Here is a 25,100-nt window from a genome sequence, read left to right on the forward strand (position 1 = left end):
CACCTTTCCAGGTTTTGCTTGGGAAATAAGGGTAAGGGAAATTTGTCCCACCAGATTTCTCTTACCCCTTTAATTTATGGCATCAGGTTCAAGAACTTGCCTAGTTCTTCATCCAGAGGGCTTTTGTTAAGGAGTAAATATTTCAGATCCTACTTTCCCTGCAGGAATAATGACCATGCTGTCACTGTACAAAACTCTTGCCAGTGAAGAGTTTTGAGTGTGTTGGAGCTGCCTGTGGTCAGTTGTGGCAAAGCTGTGATGTTTGACATGCAGCTGGTGTAGGACAGTGCAGCAGTTCTGGTGCTGGGCAAGGGGCTGGCATTGTCCCTGTGCTGCTCTGAGGCCATGCCTGGCCTTGGCTGTGTCACCAGCTCCCTCCTCATGCAGCCAGTACAGATTGCCCTATTCCTGCTTAATGAACCTGGAAATCCCCCATGAGGAAAGAACAGAAAAATACAGGACAACTGCCTGTCCCACACCTTCCCTCCCAGCAGCAGGAAACTGGTCACAGGTTCACCTGACCCTAACAGAGGTGATGTGCTGTGGGAAGGAGACTCTTCCACCCAGTAGCAACTCCACTGCCAACACCCCCTGGGGAAATTCTTTCCTTTCCCAGTAGTTGGGCCTCACCTGTGGCTTGCACGGGTCTGGGCAGGGAGGCACAGGGTGACTGATGCTGCTCCTGTGCCAGGTAAGAGCACACAGCCCTGCTCTGCTCTGAGGGCTCATTGAGCCAGGAAGAGGAAAAAAAAAGATAGAAAACTGCTTCTATTGCATCTCCTGTTCCTGCCTCTCTCCTTCACATGCCGTGCTGTTAAATCCCCAGGTAGTGGTTGTTATTATTTATAGCTGCCAGTAGCGTGCTGGGTGTTTCACAGAGGAAATACACAGAGTGCCTCCATCCAAAGAGCTCCCAATGAAGTGTTGGGGGCCAGTGCTGCTGCTGCTCTCAGGGGTGATGCATCTCCACTTGGCTGATGTGATTTGACAGCTGGAAGCCACATTCTGATGGCTTTCCTTCTTCCCTGCTTTCTTCATTAAAGGTGCCAGGTTATCTTTGCAAAAGTAGAAAACCTGCTTCCTGACCTCACACACAGAGCAGGTAGAGCAATTTTTTCCCTTACCACCCTCTGCCAAGGGAGGGAGAACAATTTGACACTCTTTGCCCATTCAGGAGGCAGGTTTTCCGCTCAGCCTGTGCAGGGAGGCCGTTTGGTGCCAGCTGTGGTGATAGATTTGTGGTTCCTCGCTGTTGCGGTTTCTTACGTAACGCTGTAACTAAAGCTGGCACTTGACAGAATCCCCAGCTCCTGTTCTGGCTCGGCTGCACATGATGCAAGAATAAAGGTAGTAAGGGCGGGTTGACATCTTTATGGGTTTGTGATCCCAGGACAAGGCAGCCCAGAGGAATTTTTCAGCCTGGGTCTGCGTTGGAAAGATGGGATTGCTCTGAATGCCCCACAGCCACCACTCCTAAATAAAATATTTCAGGAAAGAGGGATTGCCCCATCTGGGGAGTGACACTTGGCTTTGGGATCAGCTCTGCTCCAGCCAGAGACTGCCCAAGGACTGCTGCTACATTGGACTCTCATCTCCAAAGTACCTCTTGGGCAATACACAGAGGCTGTGGAGAGATCAAGCTGTAGACTACAACTTAGCCATGTCCAAGTGTGCCTAAAAAAGTGAACATTAACAGCTGTCCTATTATTATCCAAATAGATACTATTAGAAATTGATATATTTAATCACTCCCAGCCAGGGTGGAATTTGAACTCACGACCCAGAAGTAGTAGCAGAGTTTTCAGCTGCAGGAGGGAAAAAAAAAAAAAAAAAAAAAAAAAAAAAAAAAAAAAAAAAAAAAAAAAAAAAAGGTCAAACAGGACTTTTCCTGCTGGGCAAAATAATTTATTGCAGGTGAAACAATCTCAGATATGTGGTAAATTAGGCTGTGCATTATCTCATGGATAATAACTTCTCTCTGATGTTTGCCTTCTTGTGTGCATCTTTATTTTGGGCTCTAAATAAGATAAGAAGCACCAGAAATCTCCCAGGAATAACAAATGCATTTTCTTTGCTTGATTGAGGAAAGAAATATTGGGCAGACATGTGTTATGCAACAATTTAAAAATAACTCTCTTGTAAAATTTGGAGTGAGCCTCAAATACTGCAGAAGTAGCAGAAATTTGTGTTACCTATCTTTTTATCAGTCAGCCAATACAGCTTTTCTCAGCTACTTTTGCTGAACTATTGGCCTGATCATTTCCTGGGCATTTTATTTTAATATATTTTCCAAGGAAATGCATTCCAAGTCTCTGTTAAATTTGAATCTACACTCAAGCAGGCAAGGATTTGGAAAGAATGCTGCAGACAGACTGAAATACCTGTGCCGTCCTTTATATCTTGTGGGGTCTGGAGACAAACAAGAAAAAAAGTGTGTCCAGGGTATGTTGGACAGGGCCCTGAGCAATTTGGTCTAGTGGAAGGATTGAAAATAGATGAGTTTTAAGGTCTCTTCTAACCAAAACCAGTCTGGAATTCCATGATTTTGGATGTATTGCTGCATGGCATAACAACCTGCTGATCCTGCTGCACCCATCTTGTGATTGTTTCACCCAAATTTCTCTCAGTCTTTTTTGGTCAGGATGTCCTTAAATGAATGGTGACATTGGGCATCTCTGTGCTGATATCCCAATTCTAGCATTTTCCTGGTGCTCTTGTGATAAGAAGAGCAAGGTAGAAAGAAACCTCCTTCTTCTTTTAAAATTCCACCTCAGAGACAGTGCCTGGAAATTTGATACCCCAAATTATCAGCCCCTGAAAGCCCAGTGCAGTAAACCAGATCATTTATTCACAGTGGTACAGGATATTTTTTTTAAACTGTAAGACCAGTTGCAAATGTAATGACAATAGAGGAAATTAGCTCATGATGGGATTTTAGGAAGAGGCTAGTGGAAGTATGTTCAGTAATGTTCAGTTATTAAACCATTAGAGATCCCACTGGAGACCAGCCAGTAGGATTTCTCATAATCTGCAGCGGCTTAAGGCAAAACACAGAACCCCTGAGGAGGGAAATGACAAAATGTTGCTCTGGAAGAGTTGCCTCATCTCCTCACCCATGTCTGTGCTCTGCTCTGCTCTGGGTGTGACAGCACATCCCTCTCTGTTATCCCTCCCTCCCTCCTCCTGAGGAGCAGGAGGGCCACAGACCTCCTGTCTGGACCCCCCAAAATAGGTCTTGGTGAGGTGGGATGGGGGATGTGAAACCAGAGAACACTGCAAACATCTGTGTTCACTTGGGGCCCAATCTAAGCTCTACTGAAAATGCACAAAATAACTTCCACTGGCTCCAGGAGCCTTCGGATCAGACGCTGTGAGTGTTTGCTCCCATGGCTCTGTTCACCATTTTGGTGGGATTACAGGGAAACAGGAGGGTATTGAGTTCTGAAAATCAGGTCTTAGTTCAGGCCTGTTGAAAATATATCCAAGAAGTCAAGTCTGGATTCAGAGAAAGTGAAGAAGATTATTCTGCCAAGCTGACCACTCTAAACTGGGAAGAATTCCACCCAAACTCGATGGCCTGGCACAGGGCTGAGGGCAGCAGCTGAAGTGCTCCCAGTCCCAGTGATGATGCAAAAGGTGAGGGGTGGCTGTTGTCTCCCAGGGTGTGGTGGGCAGGGTGTGCACCAGGCAGTTCTCCTCTCCTGTGGTGTAACCAGGAGGATGCTGGTGGTCCTGCACAGGCACACCATGTCACAGCTGGGACATGGTTCAGGGTGTCAGAAACCAGAGTGCACAATGCAACAGGCACAGCTTGTCAGTGACAGTGATGGCCTTGGCAGCAGTGATCCTGTCCCAGCCTGCCTGCTGCCTGGGTTACTGTTCTCTCCCTGCTGCACCAGGACACCAGAGCACTATCCTCAGGTGGAGGATCCTGGCATCATTCCCTGGAAATCAATGGAGAACTGCTGGCTTCTGACAGTTGGAAATAGGGGTTTCTGCTTTGTGTGTCCCCAGTCTTTCCTCCCTCAGCTAAACCACACCAGCCTCCCCTCCTGTGGTGTCCACATCTGAGCCTCACACTGAGAGGTGCTCCCACCTCACTCAGGGTCTGAGTGCAGCACTGAAGAAGAAAACACAACAGATTTTTTTTTCCTTCCTTCCCTCCTTCTAATAGCAACCAGGTGCTCTGACACTTAACCTGTGTGCTGCCGTGAAATTGCCTGTCTAGTGCAAACACCCATGTGAGGCCCAGGGCCTCAAAGATTTACTTTATCCCAGGATTTGTAACATAATCTCAGTGAGATTGTCCATTTATATCGGCCACCTTAAAAATTCATATTTTTGTTGTTGTTAAACATGAGAGGAGAAAATTGTCTCTTGACAATGTTTTTGTGGTTCTTGTTTGGTTTTTTTTAAGAACTATCTTTAAGGCCTTGGCTGCAAACTTTGTTGTTTGTTTTTTTTTTTTTTTTTTTTTTTTTTTTTATTAAACATGCTACTGTGTTTTAAACTGGTAGCAATGCTCAGAGGATTATATCAAAGTCTGCAGGAGTTAATCAGTTGCATATATATCTATAGGTTTGCTATGTACAAAATTTAACAGTCCTTGTGTGAAAGAGAGAGGAGAGCAGTATGTGTAAAAAAAATAAAAGAATGTTCAAAATCAATTGTGTTTAAGGTCCTAAACAGGACCTGGGTTTCAGAGCAGAGGTTCTACAGGCAGACATGTAATCCTGCCCTAGGGTATCTTGTGCAGGCATGGAGCTGCAAATTCACCTCAGAGGGACAGATGAGCAGCTGAATTGCAGTGCTTTAAACCTGAAGTGTTTTGCTGTAAACTTGAGATTTACAACAATGGAAGTGAGAGCAGAGCTGCAGACTAATTGCCTGGTTTGGATTTGTGGTGAATATGAGAGTTGGTGGTGGCTTTGGTTCTTAGAAATAATTCAAGGATCAAAGGATATTTTCCTTTTCTAATATGTTGGATCCGTTAACCTCTGACTTCAGTCCCAAACCCGTGGGTTATTGCATAAGTGGGCAAGGTGGCTGGTTTAGGTGTTAGTTAAACTTTCTGACACAGCCAGAGGCAAAAGTTGAGTCTTTGGGCTTTGGAAAAGCCAAAAGTTGACTCTGGGCTTTGGAAAGCACAAAGTCCTGCTGGTACAGAATGTACCCACCAAATGTTCAGCTGAGATTATCTGTTCAGGCTGTTGGCTGCTCCATTGCTCTTCCTTGGAAACACCCAGTTCAGATTAAAGTTGAATTTAGGAACAGAAATCAACCATACAGCCCCCAGTCTCTTGAATGTTAATTTAGTGCTCCAACTACCCTGTTTTCCTGTGCTTGTAAACAAATCATAAAAAAAGCTGGAGGGCACAGAACAAACCTATGGCCCCTGTTGGCACTTCTCTCCTCAGAGAGAGAGAGAGAGAGAGAGAGAAAAGCCTCTCCAGGGCTCTTTCCTTGGCATTTGTGTCTTCTGAGTCAGCCCAGTATCTGAGAGAGAGGCAAGAGAGTTGTTTTGAGGCCTTTGCACCTGCCATGTTCATGTTGCTGGGCTTATCCAAACAGGGAGAGCTCGGACCACAGCTGAAATAACAGCCCAGTGCAAGAGCTCGGGATTTTTGACGTCCCTCATGTGTTTACAGCATCCCACCCCTCCTCTCTCCTGACTGCAGAGCCAGGCAGGAATTCTCTTCATTATCTTCTGCCATGCTTCTCATGCCATTTTTATTAAAAAAAGGCAGAGCAAGGGGGAGCATGTGTGAGAGGAGAGAAGAAGAAGAAGAAAACAGTTGTATTTGTGCAGTCAGTGGCAATGAAGGGAAAAGGATGGAGGTTGAGGAGCAGATCTGTTTGGGTTGTCCTAAAGTGACCTCATCCCCCTGGCTTACTCTTTATCAGTTGCTTTTGGAGCACTTGAGGATAGCAAAACCTGTAAACACCATGGTGTTAGTGGATATTTGGGGTAATTCAGGACCTCTGGAACTGGCACATTTTGAGGCCATGAGCAGCCTGTGGGGACAGACTGGACAGCTCCAGGCTGTGTCTGACAGGACAAGGGATGGTGTAGACCTTCAGCTCTTCTGTTTGTGGTTGTAATTCAGTCCAGCCTGGCAGCTGATCTAAAGTATTGCAAGGAGGGAAGATGTGGGGTTGATGCTGTTTGCTGCCAGCAGATTTCCTGTTTTGCTGGGCAAGGCTTCCTTGCTAGAGAAGAAGAGCAAAGGTGACAGTGTTAGAGGGAAACAGGAGTGTCACCAGTAAACCAGAGCTCATTCTGGGCTGCAGAGAGATGGCAAGGAAATGTCATCTTTTGTCCCAGGTGTTTGGTGGCTGTTTAAGGTCAAAGACAGATGGGTCCTTCGTGAGGACATTTCAGGTGTAGAATTTGCCTGTTTCACATGACACTAGCTGTGACAGCTGTAATTTAATTGGGGATGCTTAAGCCTGTCTCATCTTGTCCTTAAATAAGAGGAACACTGTCTGCTTCCATTGCTGTCTGACCGTTTGTCTTTTCATAGGGCAGAAGCTGGGCTCAGCCTTGAGGATATTTTCAATTCTGTTGGAAACAAGTCTTTGCTGTATAAGAAACCCTCCTGCCGTTATTTGTAGTAGGAAAAAGATATATGCCATGGTAGTAGGAAAAGAGATGTGGGATGTTTGCTTTCCCTCAATGCTTTCACTGCACCTCGAGTGTGTCCTCAGATGCTGAAACCCTACAGCGTGCACAGAGCAGATGTGGTTGGGGCAGTGTCAGCCCTTGCAGGTCTGCTGGAACTCAAGGGCATGAGTGTTTCTTCTGTAAATTCAATGATCCTTTAAACCCACCTTGGTCTGAGTAAAAAAAAAAACAACTTCCCACAGGTATAACTTTTCCTGTTACGTTTCCCAGGAACACACAAACAGAGGCCAGAGGTCCCTCGCCTGGGGGAGAAAGAGAGAGCCAGATTAACTCAACTGCCCAGCCTCCCCACTAAAAACAGGAAAAGAATTAGAGGGTTCTGTATTCCTGACCCTGGATCCATCACTTGCCACAACAGACAGGAAAGTTGCCCTCGTGGTATTTCACACGGCACGTCCTAATTCCCCCTCTAAGCAGAGGGCTTGAGTCATTGCTTTTTAATAAGGCTGCCTCCCCACAGGCGGAAGCTGCAGCGATCAATGTGGCTTACTCAGTCCTAGAAAAGGTCATTAAAAGACCATAGATATACATTTGAGGAGTGTTTGTTCACATCCTTGATGTTAAAGATGTTCTTCTCTCTCACTTCCTTAAGCAGCATCTCAGGGAGCCGCTGTGTGCTGGGTCCTGCCCGGTGGCAGAGTGGAAAGTGCCCCTTGTTGCTGCCACTGTGCCACCAGCTCCCACGGAAGGAGAGAGAGGAAATAAATGGTCAAAAATCACACTTTTATCACCACTTGGAGCACAGCTTGTCTTGCTGACATCTCCAGATACATTCTGTACTATCGACCTTGGTATTCTATAAATACAGAGAGGGAATAAACCCTTCCCCTCCCTGTTCTTGTATTCCCCCCTCCCTCATTATGGGACTGGATTACTGCACATATCGTCCCTTTAGCAGCTATATTTCTCCAAAATGTGGGCACTGTGAAGGAATCCTGAAACTCTCAGTGGCTGCCAATGTGACACATTTAACAGTTCAGGAGGATATAAGTATCTCACGTTCCAGTTGTTGAATCGTGAAATGCCATATCCAGCTCAGTCAGCTTTTTGTCACTCCTTGTGTCAGGCCAGGGTGAATTGAAAGCATGATGGCTTCAGTTTAGAGTGTCTAAGGAGGTTTTTGGTGCTCCAGTCCAGCCAGATCTCCAGCTTTGCCTATGTGGTGCTGAAGAGCCCCTCTGGAGCAGACATCCCATTTCCAAGCTCCTCTGGGCCCAGCTGGTTTGTTGGTGCTGCCCTGGATGTCACACCCTGGGACTCCCCTGTTGTCCACCAGGGCAGGCAAGACTGTGAAGCTTCAGGTTGCTCAGAAAGGGGATTTGGGATGAGGACAGGGAGGATTGGCCCCTATGGTGAGCTGGTCCTAAGCCTGGCATTGCTCTACAGGGACCACATGTTTCCAGGCATTTGTCTTCTCTTCTTTGTATTTTAACTTAAGACAAGGATATTGAGGTATCATGAGCATAAATAACTTAATAGCTCTTGTTTTCTACCCAAACTGCAGAGGAGTAAGGGGAACCAAACTATGCAAATAATGTGTAAGGAGCCAGAGATTTTGTTCACCTTTTTGGAGATTTTGAAGGATCATTTGCCCATCACAACACAAAGCTCCAAGAGCTTTCCATCTTTGAGCAGGTTGCAGTTGGATATGTCCCCTGTCCGATATGCAGCAGAGGACAGGGTCAGAGCATAGCCCAGTACCACAAAGCCAGCAGCCAATGTACTGTGGATTCTTAATCCATACAATTAAATAGGCCAGTTCTCCCCACCTAATAACTTCCATTTCTAATTTTCTCTCTTATTCATCGATGTACACATTCATCTCCAACCACCTCATAATTCATAACCACCACATTCTCTCTCATGCTTGATTTGGTTCTAGGTGTTCCTCCATTGTATTCTGCAAACTTCCAAACAAATGTGATTTTTTTCGTGTTGTCTCTTTGCTCACACGTGCACACAAATACTTCCCTCCAGTAAAACCCATGTGCAAGGCACATCGCTGCTCTCAGCCTGCCCCATCACCTGGAGGTATTGGTGGAAATCACACCAAAAATCAGAATTTTCAAACTCCTATTTTGCACTCAGTGACCATGATCTCAGTGCATCAGAAAGCAGCGTGGCTTTATTTATTTTGTAGCTGCCCCAACTGTTCATTTGTTACCATTTTCAAAAAAATTGAATCTTTTTTTTTTGTGTGTGGTTAGCAGATCCCCAGTGACAAAATCCACATTTCTGCAAGTGTACTTGTTAATCGTAAATATTTTACAAATGGTTTTGAGACAGAACTTGAGAAATAACTGTTCTTTAATAATCAAAGCTTGGCTCTGCTTTGATTTCATCAGTATATATGAGAAATCTCCATCTTAATAAGTGGATTTATCTGGGAGTGAAATCTAGAGGAAAACCCTCCTTATTTTACTACAGTGTGTTTTTGGCTACTTTAGTTACTTCCTATAATTCTTTTTTTTTTCTTTCTTTTTTCCCAGAAAAAAAAAAGAAAAAAAAAAAAAAAAAAGAAAAAAAAAAAGTTGCTTTAAACAATTCCCAAGGGGAAGAAGTTTGAAATTTTTCACTTTGATTGAATAAACAATCTTACCAATATCTGGGTAGACATCTCCCCAGCCTGTAGGTGAATTAAGATACTGTTTGTGCTACATGAACTCTCAAATTTAGCTAACAGGAGCCATGGACTGTGTTGCTGACAGGAATCAGGTGCAGAAGGAATGAGAAAGCCAATTCTGTTTCCCTTCCACTGACTTTCACTCCCATTCCACTGCCATGTGCAGTAACAAAGAGTCAGATCCCAGTGCTGTTGGCGTGCAATTCATCGAATGCCAGTTATTTTGCAGGCACAGTATCCATGAGAAACAGCTTTGTTGTAAAATATAATGTGGGATATTGGAGTTTAAGTCATGCTTGTTAATTTAATGAATGTTGTAAGGAGATACTTATTTCGCGAGCCTGAAGATTTCAGTAACTCATTGATATCCACTTGAATGGCTTTGCTGCTCTGCGCAGTAGATTTATCTCCTCGTAGTACACACTTCATTAGTAGATGCTTTTTGACCAAGTTCCTGTGACAAAAAGCCATGTATATTGCTGTCAGTAATTGGGGCAATGTGAGCGCAGTGAGCAGAGGACTGGCGGGGTTGGGGAAGAGCTGGGTTGCCTTTCCTGCTCTGCAATTAACCTGATTGATGACTTTGAGCAAATCATTCTGCCTCGGCCACTCCATGGCTTTACAAATCAGCACAAAGAGGACAACTGTAATGAGTTTCTTTGGGGAAAGTTTTAAGTCCTGATAGTGTAAAAGACATTGTGAAAGAGCTAAACATTTTTATTAGGTTTATATTATTCCCATATTGCATATGAGAAATATTATTCCTCATTTACAGATGCACAGGTTTTAGGTAATTATGGCTTTGCATAAATCTGTAACAGTTTGCTAATTCTTTCTGTGAATATTTCAATGCTAATACCCTGATCTTGTGCTGTGCTGTGGATCCTATTTTTTGCTCTGGAAGAAATCATCTTTGTAACTCTACTGTTTTAATGCCCATATGTGAAGTGGATAACTTATTTGTCCATCACTGAGACACCGTCAGCTCGCACTAATCATCACATTCCCACTGGCTCCAGGTGCAGTTGGATTGAGCTCAGGGCTGCTCAGGAAATAACGAGTATTTACAATAATAATGGATAACAGGGCATTTTAAATGAACCGTGGCACAGACTTGCTGGTAGCACTGTCCCTGACATAGAGCAGAAGTGTCCAGGGCTGGACACAGTGAGGCACAAGGCCGGTTCCTCAGGTATTGAAGAACAGTTGACTGTTGGTGATCCTCCCAGTGTTTTCCATTGCTCACAGTGAGGGTTGGCACTGCCACGGCGTCAGTGTAATGCCATCTATGCAGCTGGTGGAGACATAAACAGCAACTCACCAAAATGCATGGTTTTCACCAGGAAATGGTTTAGCTGTCAGGTGGTCAAGAGCTGCACCTATTTCAGAGCCATGCATAAATCAAGCATAGACAAAGGTAGAGCTGATTGAGCTCACAAAATAAAGACACCAAACCAAAAATTATTCCCGTCAAAACAAGGCAGGAATGCTGAGAGGAGCTGATTGAACTACACCTCGCATTTTTGGCTGCCAGACCCTGCTCCAGTCCCTCTTTCTCTGCCCTTTGCTGCTGCTGCCTTTGTTGTATGAATGGCTGACTTTCCTTTTGTCTGGCAGGGAGCTGAGCGACAGGACCACGTACAGATACCAGGTGGTGATTGTGTCCGGGATGGAGGAGAGCGAGCCTTCCCCTGCCCTCGTTTACATCGCTGGGAGTGGATACTGTGGAGATGGGATTATCCAAATGTAAGTCTGGAGAGAGCAAACAGATAAACCTGGGCGCATCTCCTCTAGCCAGAATGTGAGACTAGGAAGGAATTGATGACCTCTGATGTCTCCTTAGGTTAGGCTGGCTCTCATCTGTAGATAATGATTCACGTGCCTGATGATTACTGGGATGATGACATTTAATTGTACCGTAGGCCCCTCTCTCCTGGCACCAGGAGATACAGACAGAGATACAGATAATGGAGTCCAGACTGCAGGATCGATAGGCAAGGACGCTCTGTGCTGTTTGTGCTGTTTGCCCGTGTATCCCTATCTTTATACATGTATATGACATTTCTTACACAGACCAGTGCTGGAAAAATCCACACAGCCTTCCATGCTGTCCTTAGATGTGCTGTCCCATGTGTGTGGCAGCTGGGTAAAACCCTGCCATGTGTTGGGGACACGCTCCTGCTGCAACCCCTTTTTTGACTGACCACCAGAGCTGGGATGAATTTGGAGGTGGTAGATTTGGCCTCTGAGGGAGAGTGCTGGGAACTGCATGTTCTCAATCAACTCCCCTCTCTCGCCAGTCCCCAGGCCACTGAAAATGTAAAACAATCCTTCACAACTATGTTAGAGTTTATTCTTTTACTGTGTTGGCCCTCAAGGTTGCTGCTTCAAAGCTTCCTGGCATTAGGTAATTTAATTATTTAAACTATGGAAGTAACAACAAGCAAGTGCTTAATCCAGCCAGTATTATTTGCTTGAAATAATGCTGATCAGCAATCACACAGCACAACTCTGTCAGATGATATACCTGGCAGCAAATATTTGCAGGAAGAGGCCCAACAGGCAAGGAAAGCAAAGAAAACAATCAAACAACATATGAATCCAGGGCAATCCTGGAAAGAGAGGTGGAGAAAGACAGATTAATTTTGCTTTACATAACTTTCCTGCTACTGTTATGTTTGCACATTCCTCAAACATCACTTGTGGCTTTGCAGCAAGTGTCAAACAATAGCTGAGCTGCCTCAGGAGCGAGCAGGAACCAGACTGTGTCACAGCTTGGTTGGTTGTGGCCCCACTTGCAGCTGTGGCAGCCCCTTTCTCATCTGGTTCCCACTCTTCTCCCCACACGCCGCCACAGCCGGGTGGGTTGGCATGAGGCAGGACTCTGTCCCCAACACCCCCTGCTCCCTGTTGACTGCTCTCCTCCCAGAGCTGCCACCTGGAATAGCCCAGCTCCAGGCTGTATGCCTTGTTATTCCCGTGCTGGGGTCACAGTCTGGCCCTTCCAGATTTAATACAAAGAGTTTCAGAGATCCCTGTTCTCTTTTTCCCCACCTGCTGAGCTACAGCCACACCAGCTATGAAGGAAGTTGCTCATATCCTCATCAGAGAACAGCAAGTGGTATCCACATGTGCAGGGGGAACTGGCCAGGCGAGCCTATGAGCCAGAAATGATGAAAGTCCACCCTTTAAGGAGGGGGGGAGAGGAATTTTTTGGGGTGGGCACACAAAGCTGCTGTACCCAGGGCTTTGGGGTTCTCCAGAGGGGTTGCACAGACTATCAGGTTGATGCTACTTTGCTTTTTTGCATGTGTGTGCCCTGCCTGCAGAGAACTGGGGGAAGAATGTGATGACATGAACAAGATAAACGGCGATGGCTGTTCCCTGTTCTGCCTGCAGGAGCTGTCCTTTAATTGCATCGGTAAGTCCAGCTCTGAGCCCTTCCACCCACGGTGGGCAACAACCCTGTGCACAGTGCAGGGGGAAAAACACCAGTACTTTCAGCATTTCCAGCCGAAGAGTTGTCATGGGAGAGAGAAAAAAAGTGGAATTTGTAGGTTTGAAAGGTGAACATATCTTCCCAGCTTCTGGTCATTTTGATGGGAAATTGGTTCTGCTGGCTTTGAAACAGCCCAGGACTTAGGGCTAAGTCAGCCATTGTGGGACTGATCCAAAGCCCATTGAAGTCAGTGGGTGGTTTTCCACTGGCTTCAATAGGCTTTAGATCTGACTACGTGAGAAGACATGAACTGATTTTTTTCTGGTAAACAGGAGGAGGAGTGAAAGGGGAAGGGACTGAGACCAGAAGCAAGTCCAGCTGAGGTCACACCTCCTTTGAGTTGCAAATCAATATCTGAGGATCAAAGGTCTGGCTAATCCCCTTTTTCAGAGGTGAAAACTACTTAATCAGATTTCATTTGCAAGCCTGGTTTGCTCTGATTAGCAAAACCTGTAAGCACAATGGCCGGAAGATGCTCGAGCTATCGGGGCTGCAGTTTCGAGCTTTACATATTTATTAAACTCTCTAGGAATGCTGGGGACAGAGAAGGGAAATGGAGACCAATTTACACTGCACCTTCTGTGGAGTAGCCCCACGTTGTGGGGTTGCGTTTTCCACCCAGGAGTCTGTGAGGTCTGGGAAAGAACAAAACATGCGGAGCTTCAGGAACCAAAATTAATGTTTGTAAAGGGTTGGCTTTTTCTCAAGACATTTTATGAGATTCCTTATCTGGACTGCCCAAGCAAACACTCTGTCCCATGAAGTGATCCCATGCCTTCAGCTCAGGCCATCAGTCCTCAGCAGATAATGTAATGTTGGCAAGTCTGAAATTTGCTCTTTTTGGCAGTTTGACCATTTTCTCTTGTGCCTGGAGCAACGTAGAATGGACCCCACAGGCACCATGTTTCCCTTGGGTGGTAAATTGGCAACTGCTTGGCTCATCAAAACAGCTACATTTCTACTTCAGCATCCCACACCGTGAGACTTGAGGCCTGATTTGGTCATGTACTTATTTGCATATGTAAATAGTTCTATTGAAATCAGGTATATTTATGGTCGAGACTAATTGTGACAATTGGTGGTCTTGAACTTACATTTGTGTCTTAAGTAACTTGCTGCCTTAGAGCCTCAAGCACTGAAATATTTTAGTCATAATATTTTGAAAGTGGAATAAACATTTACTCAAATGTTTTGGGTTCCCCAGACATCAGGCATAGTGTGAGGCCAGTTCCAGCAAGGGTTTGGGCTGGTGCTGGCTGGTTGTGTCTGTATCAACCTGCTCAACAGCAGATCTGAGTTCCTTGGTCTGGGTATGTGCTTTGACCACATCCCAGAGTTACATTAGGACATGACCCAGCTCCTCCCCTGCGTCCATAGGTTTTCCAAGGAACCAGGTGATGTGGGCTGGGTGGGAGCTGCAAAATGATCCAAATAAGTCCATGGAGAGGAGAAAGAATGGGGTGTCCCAAGCCTTGGACCACACAGTGGTGTTCTTCTAGGGGTATGCAAGAGTCTGCTTTGTGCCTTTGTATATAAAATCATGGAATTAGTTATGCTGGGAAAACCTTTAGGATCATGGAGTCCAGTTGTATTATCCAGCCACTGTCATCCAACCATTCACCCTCCATCCAACATCCAAGGGGCAGCAACAGGGCTTCCTGAGAGTGTGGGACAAGGCTGTCTGACAGCCAAAATGAAGCAACTAAAACATACAGATTTTTTCTGCTCCATGACAGAGGAAGTGGGTTTTCAGATTTGCTTGTGTTGGAAAAGAGAGGGGAATTCCAGGGGCAAAAAAAAAGTTGTTTGTTTGTCACGGGCTTTGGAAGGTTGTGGTTTGCGCAGATCCTGGATTACAAAACAAATTATATCAAATTCCTTGTGAAATATTGAATAAAGGGACTCAGATGAATCAAATTAGCTGAATCAAAGGGAAGGTGCAGGAACAGAGACCTTAAAAATGTTTGGTTGTGTGACTTTACAGTTGTGCTGGTGTGACTGCTGTGGTGGTGATGGGCTCAGTGTTTGTGCAGGGTCTGTGAGGGGCAGCCCCACTGCTGTTTGCAGGCAAATACTGCCTTCAGGTCTCTAGGACAGGTTCAGAGGAGCTAATAATACCTGTGAAACTCATCCTGTTGGCTCTTGTGGTAGCTGGACCACCTTGAATTATGACCCCAAGAGCTAAGGAGACACCGCCAGTTTGTCTTACAGACAAATGAACAGTGCTGATTTATATTCTGCTTGGTATATCAAGCATTCAAATCTCACCAGAAAATATAAAGATGTTGGGGAAGTGAGTGGCTGTACATATTACATAATAAATAATAGTAAAAAAAACCCCCAGAAATTCAGCATTCTACACAATCTAACAATGTCAGACCTAATCCTCTGCCTTTAGCTGAACAAAAGTCTTCTTTGATATTGGCGGGGTGTTTTCCTGGAAAATACAGAATTTTTCAGTCCCCGTTTGAGGAGCACGGAAAAATAAGTGTAATTTATTTCCATGTTTACAAGGCTAACACATGTTATAATCCTGTAGAACAACAAGCAGTTATTTCAGAGAGTGTTATTTTTTCAGTGATGTTCTTGTTGTATTATGTAGCTGTTCAGAGCCCCGGGAATCACTCCCCTTCACCAAAGAATTCAGTGAGCCTCAAACACATGTTCAGAGGCTTTGCTGAATCGGGGGCCTCAGGGTTTGATCTTGCAAATGCTTTCTTCCAGGCATGTTTCTGAACTACCACAAGGCATTCTTTAGACTTCAGCAAATCTAACCACAACAGTGAATGCAATGCCTGTCACAAATTGTCTGCAGGATTGGGTCCCACGTGGCTGGGAAGAGCCGCTGAACAGTTTTGTTTGCTAAAGACGGGGCTGAAGGGGCGTCGTGGGCGGGTTCCAGAGGAGGAGGTTGGATGGCAAAGCCCAAGTGGGCTCCTGCCTCCTAAAGCAGAGACCACGCAAGTCACCTCGCTTGGTAGGAGAGAAATACAACAGAGCCCGCAAGCACCACCAGGCTTTAGATTCAGAGCCATGAATCACAGAATAATTTAGGTTCAGAGGAGTCTCTGGAGGTCTCTGGTCCAAGGAGGGCCAACTTCAAAGTTAGAGCCAGCTTCAAAGTTGGAGCATGTTGCTCAGGGTCATGTTCAGCTGCGTTCTGGATATTTCCAGGGATGGAGGCAGCCCGTTTGCAGGTGTCCCTTTGCCTCTCTCACTCCTTTTGCCTTTTAGGATCATCAGGTTTATGGGCTTTTTAATTGGTCCAACTTTCCTTTGACTAAACGGCACAAGGCTCTCAAGACACTTTGCACCAGTGCCTGTAATAAAATTAAATTTCTTTTTTATTTTTTTGCCTTGCTTTTGTTTTTCCTCCTTCTTTCCTCTCTAATCAGATAACAGTGGATCAATCTGCTCTGCCAGGGAGGAGGGGCGCGGGGGAAGGCAGGAGGGAGGCAGGGAGGGAAACTGTGTGGTCTCACTGTCAGGCTGTCCTGGCCTTCTCTGAGCACAAAGCCGAGTAAGAGAAAACAGAAAAGATTAATAGCATTTTCTTCCTGCAACATGCTGAAGAGCGACAGTGAGATTAATTAATTAATTAATGGAAGCATCTGGCAGTGCTCAGTTTTTTTTAAGTTCTGCAGCACTCACCCTTCCCCATTGTGAAATTTATCATCTCTACCTTTTCTCCCCCCCTGCCCCTCCACAAGCTGCTTCATGTAGCAGATTTTGCATATTTTGATCTTTTCCACCCAGAATTCGGTCCCACAGGGGAAAGTTTCACTTTGCCTTTTGATTTGTAGGAGGCAGGTGATTCAAAGCCGTGTCCCTGTGACTGATGCAGTGCTCCCCTACCTCTGGGCTGCTTTCCCTTCACCTTGCCCCTGATCACTCCCGCGATAACTGATCTTTGCGGTTAGCGCGGATCCCAGCCAAGTCCAACCCGGCGTGTCCCGTGTAAAACAGACCCCATTCGTAAGAGTTATGATTCACAGTGGTGGGAACCCAGGGCTTAGCACTTGCTCCATTCCCAGAGGAGTGTTGAGAAATGGGTGTCTGAGGCACAGCTGAGCACCTTGTCCTTGGCGTGCACTCTCCCACACACCGACACTGCACACCCAGATATATGTGGGACATTGAGAGAGAGCCCGGCTTTCATTTGCATTCCTTTTGTGGACTGGGATGTGCATTATGCATTGATTTAGCTCACCAGTGCTGAAGAAAGAGAAAGATATAATAAAAAAGATGCAGAGATCAATAAAAAAGGGAGAGAGGGGGAGAGAAAGTAATATGAAAAGAGATGAGTAAAGACTGATAGACACATTGAAACACAGGCTGGGAAGTAGCTCCAGAACTTCCATCTCCCCTTAAGTTTGCCAGGCAATTTATGGGGTTTTCAGTCACATCTTATTGGTGTTATTATAGCTACACTTTATCTCCTTTTCTTATAAGGGACTCTTGGCTAAAGCCTTTTTACAGCAAAACAGGGCAGTGCTTCCAGATGGGAGTGGTCACCCTGAAGAATGGGAATGTTTCAGGTTAGACACACATCTCAGTGGTGTGTGGGATCAGGGCCTCAGGGATATAAAACACAGAGAAAAGACACAGAGCAGAGGCAAAGAGAAAATAAATATATCTAGCTCTTGAATTTACCACCAATTTCTGGCATGCTTGAAACATTAGTCACCAGTGGTTGTTCAGGGAGAAGTATGATTTTAATTTGACAATGATCCTTAAACACCTTTTCTTTTGCTCCTGCTTGGCCCCAAATGTTTTTCTGCTACCTTACAAATCTGGATCTGTCTTCCTCCTCCTCCTCAGAGGCCTCTCCCTCCAGCTGTGAGCCTTACCTTTGTGGGAGCTCTATCCTTTACCTCTCCCATTATCCATAAATTAAGCATAGCACTTTCCCCTAATCTTATTGTTTGGCGGGCTGCATTGCATTCAGGGAAATGATTAATATTCATGAGCTTGCTATCTCTGTTTGGTGCATAATCCTCTGGGGAAATTGCAGTGTTAAATGAGTGACACAAACCTAATTTTATATGTCTTTTCTTTCCTTTCTTTCTTTTTCCTTTTTTCCCTTTCTGACAGAGAAGTAATGTGCTTAAAATAAAATGATGGATGACCATCCATATTCATTGTGGGCATGCTTTGAGAACGTTCCCATCCTCTCCCCCTCCCTTCCTCCTACTACTGCACAGGAACACAGCTTTGGCTGCCCAAACCGTGGCCCCATGCAGCAGCTAATGGTGATTTTGCCTTCTTTCACCAGCATTAAATAGGCCTTGGCTGACCCTGCCGAGGGCTTTCAGTAGAAAAACAGCATGGGAGAAACAGAGCCACCTTGCAAGAGAAGCTCAGCATCTCCCAGGGCATCAATAAGGTGAAAGCATTGACCAAAGAGCTTGGGAAAGAGTCTTGGTGTTGTTAGAGCAGCTGAGGTTCTATAGCAGAATTTCATGGCAAATAGTCATGAATTTACTGGCCGGGGTTATTCAGATGATATTTGTGTGACTCCTTCAGCTTAAGGCAAATACTTTGAAGCTGACTGTTTCCTGCAGCTCGCGGGAATGTGGCTGCATGTTCTGAAATGTCTAAGCACTCATTTGGCAAGTTAGTAATCACAGCATCCTCGTAAAGTCTCTTAAAGTGATTTTCAGACTGTCATCATTAATAGTGCAATCTTAGGAAGGCCAGCTGAGCCACAGAGCAGAGAGAGCAGACATCTCGGGCAGCAAAATACAAAGGACAGATGCTTTTTTGTGGGGGAGAATGTGGGCTGGAGTGGTATTTGCCTGCATTTTTCTCTAGGCCAGTGACTCCAACCCAGCTCAATCCAGCTTTAGTTTTTAGGACACAGCTACAATGAAAGTCCAGCAGGAGAATTACTCCTCTGCTTGTTGCATCCCTCACACATTACTCTCCATGGATCTGAGAGACCTCCAGACCAGAGCTGGTCATGCTCCCATCCTTAGAGCATCCTCTGTGACTTAACAACAACTGTGCTCAGAGGCTGAGCCCAAGACCTTCCTTTGCAGTAACCTCCAAACACATGCACAAACAAGCACTTTGTTTTCCCTGGGGAATGGCACCTCTGTGTTTTTACTCTTGTGTTCCTCCTTCCAAGCAAGCGTGCCAGGTGTCTCAAAGGGCCATGCTGGCCACCTTTCTCGAGGTCATAATGGTTACTCTCTTGTGTGACAGAAACGTCAAGACTTTCAGTTGAGCAGTTTCCAAGTTAAGCTGATAAATTTGTGTAATATCAAAATCTTCTTGGCACTGCCTTATCCAACCACCCAGGGAGGGAAACAAGATGAGGTGGGAAGAGAACATATGTGTGAGTGCTCCTACAAAAATACCTGTTTTCCAGGGTTGAGGATGGCTGTATTGGGTCCTGGTGGCCATTCCTGGTTGCCAGGGTTGGGGATGGCTGTGTTGGGTCCTGTTGGCCATTTCTGGTTGCCAAGGTTGGGGATGGCTGTGTTGGGTCCTGGTGGCCATTCCTGGTTGCCAGGGGTTGGGGATGGCTGTGTTGGGTCCTGGTGGCCATGCCCAGTTGCCAGGGGTTGGGGATGGCTGTGTTGGGTCCTGGTGGCCATTCCTGGTTGCCAGGGTTGGGGATGGCTGTGTTGGGTCCTGGTGGCCATGCCCAGTTGCCAGGGTTGGGGATGGCTGTGTTGGGTCCTGTTGGCCATTTCTGGTTGCCAAGGTTGGGGATGGCTGTGTTGGGTCCTGGTGGCCATTCCTGGTTGCCAGGGTTGGGGATGGCCACTTTGGCAATGACAGCTTGGACTCAAGGTCTTGCTACCACCGCCAGCCAAGGGAAATATCCTTTCTCTTAAATGACAAAGACTCATGTTCTTGGAGGTGAAATATCAAATTTCAGTGCCGGGCTCTGAGAGGGAATTGTAATTGTATCTGTCTGCAGCAGGCAGATCAATTGCATAATTCTGGTGCTCTGACTGCTATATCATAGCGAGGAGCCGAGTCCTGCCACACAAAGAAAGCCAGTCACACCCAGGAATGCATTTCCACTAAGCAGCTGAATTACCAGGGAGCCGTGCTCCACAGAGGCATTATCCCTGCCTGCTCTGCTCAGGAGATGCTCAGACATGATTGTCATATTCCACGGAAAAAAAAAGCCTCCTGTGAGGCCCCTGGATGTTCCGCAGTAGATTGCGACACCCACGCTGCCTTCATTTCCAAGGTGTCTGTTTTATTTCATTGGAGAAAGACGTCACCATTTATTGATATGTGACTTTATTCAGAAAGGTCTGCCCAAGCTCCATGTAATGGTTTTCCTCCTTTCAATCAGAACATCCAGAAAGGAAAGTAACTCTTGAATATTTTACTGTAGCAGGAAATATCTCTGTCTCTGCCTTCTTCAATATTAAAGAAGAGATTAGCAGATATCCTGGAAGCAGGCCATGTTATTCACTCTCTTCCCACTGAAGCCAAAGGTGAAACTCCCATAGAAATAAATGGAGCAGGTTCTGCGGTCACTCAGCCACCAAGTTCATGTGATCTGCAGTGGAATTATTTCCCCTTTTGTGATAGAAACCTCTGGATACATTTCTTCTCCTCTGTGTGAACATAAACACCAGTGCTGGAGATGCCGATTAAGTGACGTGGTAGTAAAACCCTGCTTCTGCAGAAGCTGCTGACTTTGGTGAGCCTGGGGTTTGGCCTTTGCTGTGTCTGAAGGTCTGCATACCTCTGGACAGACCTTTCAGGGGTTAAAATGCAAATCTTGTTCTCTTCCAAGAATTTGTTACTCTGAGACAATGCTTATGCGCTTTTTGTCCCCCCCTTTATTTTTTCCCTTTTTTTTTTTTTTCTGGACAAATAGTTATGTGGCATGAGGCTTGTTATAGTTGGAAACATCCCTAAGTAAACAGCTGAGCTTAAAAATACTCCTTTTTTTTTTTTTTTTTTTTTTTTTTTGTCTGGCCTTTTAAAAAAATGGTAGTTACTGCACAAAAGAAGACTATGCCGATGCCAATCACTCTGTCCTGGCTGAAAACAGGAAGCTGCCCCCAGTGTCCGTCCCCAGCACTTTGACGACCCTGCTAGGATATTCAAAGCCTTGTTTGAGGATGTGCCCTGTGCCATGAATTGGATCTCATTATCTCCCATTTTTTTTTTTATTTCATGAGGTGGAAGGCTGCCTATCACAGATAAGTGTATATCCTGCATGTCTGCTGGCTGGCTTCCACCAGGCTTCACTCGTTTTGCTGATGATTTTCCAGCTTCTCCTCAAACTGGTAAAGGTGATGAGGAGTTACCTGTTATCCAGACCAGGTGCTTCCCAGTGCTCACTAAACCATCTGTGTTATCTCGGGCATCCTTTCATTTCTGAACCCCAGAGGAGGGATCTGTATTTCAGTTCAAAGAGCTGCCTCTTGGATTGTGCTCAGGCAGCTTAGGAAGCAAGGAGAGAGGCAGTTTGCATCATTTGCTGGTGCAGCACACAAGAGCCCCAAGACTATTTTGGATTTAAAACTCTGACTTCAGGAGTTAGCAAAACAGGTCTTGCCAATTTGTTTCCCCAAGTCACAATTCTCCAGGTTGATGCTGCCATGGAGCCTCCTTCATGGTTTCCCAGATGTCACAGAAATCTTTGCAGAACTGGAGCCTGCCTTTTTGCAAAACGAGGGGAAGACAGGAGCTTTGGTTTGGCCCTAATGTTTTTCTGCCTTCAGTAAGAACTTTCTAAGGGAAAAGGAGCTTGGGCTGGCTGAATGAAAATGTGTTCCTTGAGTTCAGCTCAGTATCCTCTAACATCCATTGTCAATCCCCCAGAGATGCTCTCTCCTGCTGCCCGGTGCTACGCCTGCAGACATTTTACTCTTCTAGATTTAAGCTGGATTTCCAGGCAACTTCTTTTTAATTTTTTGAAGTCATTTTTTCCTTGAGGACAGATCAGATATCCTTTATGTTCCCTTCCTCCTTATCTCCTTCAAATCATATTCATCTTTGGAGTGCAAAGTCCACAGCGTTGATGAACACAGTCTGTGGTGCAGGTCATGCATGACCAATCTCTGTGACCATCACCAGGTCTTGGGAGTCTCTGGACCTCTGTGGAGACAAAAATGAGCTCATGTTGTCCAGGTCACAGATGCATTTAGTGTCACAGTACTTAAGAAGAGAACAGAAAAAGCATTTTGTATCATTTTAGGAATAAAGCCATTAGCAACTTATTCCTAGAAAAACACCACTCCTGACACTGTCCTCTCTGGCTCTGAGCCTGTAGGACTCTATGAATATAACTGAGCTCTGTTCCCACCACTGATGAAAGGGAAAAAGCCTGTTAGTTTTTATTTTCTGAGGGCAGTTGTAGGAAGCAACAGTCTGGTTGTTCTTTGCTTTGCTCATAAAAATGTAAAGCTCAACAAGTAACCTGCCAATCATCCAAGACCACCAGAAGAATCTGGAGTCAGACCTGCTACTCAGCACCTGAAGAAAGAACCTCTGCTAGTTTTTGGCAGCACCACAGTTGGCTGTTGAAGGTTGGTGCCCTTGTCTGTGTCTGGGAAGGATTTAATGCCAATCCCCTGTTGACCATCACTCAGAATTGGGAAGCTCATGGGCAAAAAAGGTCTTCCCCTCCTCTCAGCAGCACTCTCCTCAATGCAGAGCACTGCACACTCTGTGATGAGACCAACAGATCTTCCTTAAAAGTAACCAGGGTTGTAAAGTCAGTTTCCCTCATCATTTTTCAAAGCACACAAAGGCGAGTGGGTGCCTCATCTCTCAGCTTCTGTGCACGGTGTTGCCCCATGGATGGGGTGGCTCTCCAGGGCCAGCACAGCTCCAGGGCTCATGACAGTGCAGTTCAGCAGGACTTGGTTAATCATTTAGGCAGCCCCCATTTAATTCAGACATCTCAGGCTCTCTGCTCAGTTCCTCCCCCGGGTTTTGCAGACTCTGAGCAGACAGATTTATTGGGGTCTTAGGCATAATCAGGAACAAATTAGCCTCTGTTAGGATCACACACTGTCCAGGATCACAGCTATTCAAAGGCTGCTTTCCCCTCCATGTGAGTATGAATTAAGTCATTGGGCTGAAGTAGGCCTTGAGTATTCTTTTATCCCAAACACATGATCTTATCAGAAGCCCATTACGTTTATCATCGCATTAGGAGGGAGCATTTGGAGCCAGTGCAGGAGCGTGTTGCTCTATAAATGTTGTGCTTACTTCAGTGCCTGTCGTGAAAAGAAGTCAGTGCTTTGGGAAGGCCGGGAAACACTGTCTAAATGCATGTGCCTAAAATTAGGCTGTGAGTTTGTGGGTGTGTGTTTGCACAGGGGGGTGGCTGAGTCGGGGACGTGCAAAGGGAGCGCCCGGGCGTTTGTGTGTCAGTGCTTCTGTCAGCGTGGGAGTGCAGCAGGGTGGTGATGTCCCACTGTACGTGTGCATATCTGACTCTGCATGTGTTTATAGGCTGAAGGTCAGGTCTTTCTAACATGGTAGGTAGTTTTTTTTCCCCCCTCCCTCCACTTTTTACAGAAATAAGCCTCTTTTCATAACATGACAAAGAAACACTTTTTTTTTTTTTTTTTTTTTTTTTTTTTTTTTTTTTTTTTTCCAAAAAATGCATATTTTCATCTGTTTGGCATTTGTTTTTGAGGATTTCGGATTGCTGACCTCAGTCTTTTTAAGGCTGAATATTTCTCAGAGATTTCTGTTGGGCCTCTCACTCAAACTGGGACATAGTGGGTAAGCCAATTAATTTCATCCTACTTGTCCTGAGATATGACTTATGCCTTGGTACGGGAGAGGAGCAGAACAAGAGATGCAGAAGGATAAGGTGAGGGAACCACGAGTTTGTCTCCATGGCCATCACAGTGACATTCTCATTCCACCCATTCCTGGAGCTGGCCAGACACAGGGCATGGCTCTCCCAGGCACAAATGGGCCCCATGGGGGTAGCACTGCTGGGCTGCCTTAGGGCCCATCAGCACATCCACCCAGACACTCCAGGAGCCATTGTCATCTCTTGTCTGGGAAACACCCCCCCAAGCTCTTTGAGGGGTGGGGTATATGTTTGGTGGCTCCCAAACAAATGAAGATGTTAAGATGTGACATGTAAGGGCAAGAAATTTGGCCACCCTGGGAATATTCCATCAAGGCTGCACTCATATAGCTGAAACACTTCCAGACTTGTGCTCCTTTTCACCAGTTCGGAGCTCTGGCCTGACAAATGCACAGTTCCCTACATTTATGCATGTACACAAGTTTTCCACAGAGGTTGTGATGAAATCAAACCATAATGACATTTTTCTCTGGTAGACTTCTCCATTCTTTCAAAGCCATGCTCTCTTAAAGACCTGGAATATTGCACAGGAGGAAAAGGAGTGAAAGTCATTAAATAATTGAATAGCAATAAACTGATTTTTTTCTGGCTCATGATGGTATTTTACTGTGTAAACCAGGAGAAAAAAAATAAACAGGGGATTTAGTAGATTGGAAGTAGCTCAAAATTGAACAGCCCTTAGATTTTCTTACACCTAGCTCATGATAGTCCAATGCTACCGACAGGATTCTCCTTGGGGATCCTTTCCATCAGTCCAGCTAGCAGCTCTGGCTAATTTCCTACCCTTTTTTTCAACAGGCTTATTTGCCAGACAAAAATACAACAGGCTGTCAGAACTGGATACCTCTGGGGACTGGCAATGATAATACAATACAAAATAGGATACCAACAGGTCAAAGGTTTCCATTTCACAGAGTACTCTAATGACTGAAAGTCATTATTGCTATGCAGTCTGTTTGAAAAGAGTAGATGGATCTCAGTTCAGTTTTTAATGGGCCAGTGTTACAGAAACAACCTCAAAAATTTGGCATCTTTGTTGGCAGTCTCATTAGAGAAGCCACAGAATAAATGGGCAAGGATAATAAAGTCTCCTGCTGCTTTTGATCCTTTCAGGTCAAATCTGAGTCATGTTGGTTGAAGCCGTGTGTTTATGTGGCAAACTCACCCTCACACTGTGTGTACTGTATCTGCCTTGGATAAACAGATCTGTTTGGCCCTTTGGTCACTACAACTGTGAACTTGGCAGTTTTCACCATCTCTACAGCCACAGTTGCTGTTGTTGTTGTTGTTGATTTGAAGATATCTTTTAAAAACAAAAAGGGAAACATTTTAGACCAAACTCTCTTGCTGGCATTTTTCCATCCCAGCTGGTGGAATTATGCCAACACCCACATTTGCCTCTCTATGTATTTTCTATGGCTGCTTTCTTCTATCTCCTTTTAAAAGAAGATAGATGAGAATAAGCAGAAAACCC

At 45.4% G+C, this 25,100-nt stretch overlaps 1 protein-coding gene across 1 annotated transcript in view; it reads left to right on the forward strand.

Moving 5' to 3' along the window:
- Positions 1-25,100, forward strand: part of PAPPA (pappalysin 1) — a 179,217-nt gene that overhangs the window by 79,806 nt on the left and 74,311 nt on the right. The window contains exons 8-9 of the mRNA XM_083875991.1: positions 10,926-11,054; positions 12,638-12,729. Of these exons, the coding sequence (XP_083732117.1) occupies positions 10,926-11,054; positions 12,638-12,729 (221 nt within the window). The remainder of the gene's footprint in view (positions 1-10,925; positions 11,055-12,637; positions 12,730-25,100) is intronic.

The sequence above is a fragment of the Zosterops lateralis genome (genome assembly GCF_965231275.1).
Source record: "Zosterops lateralis genome assembly, chromosome: 20".
Lineage (NCBI taxonomy): Eukaryota > Metazoa > Chordata > Aves > Passeriformes > Zosteropidae > Zosterops > Zosterops lateralis.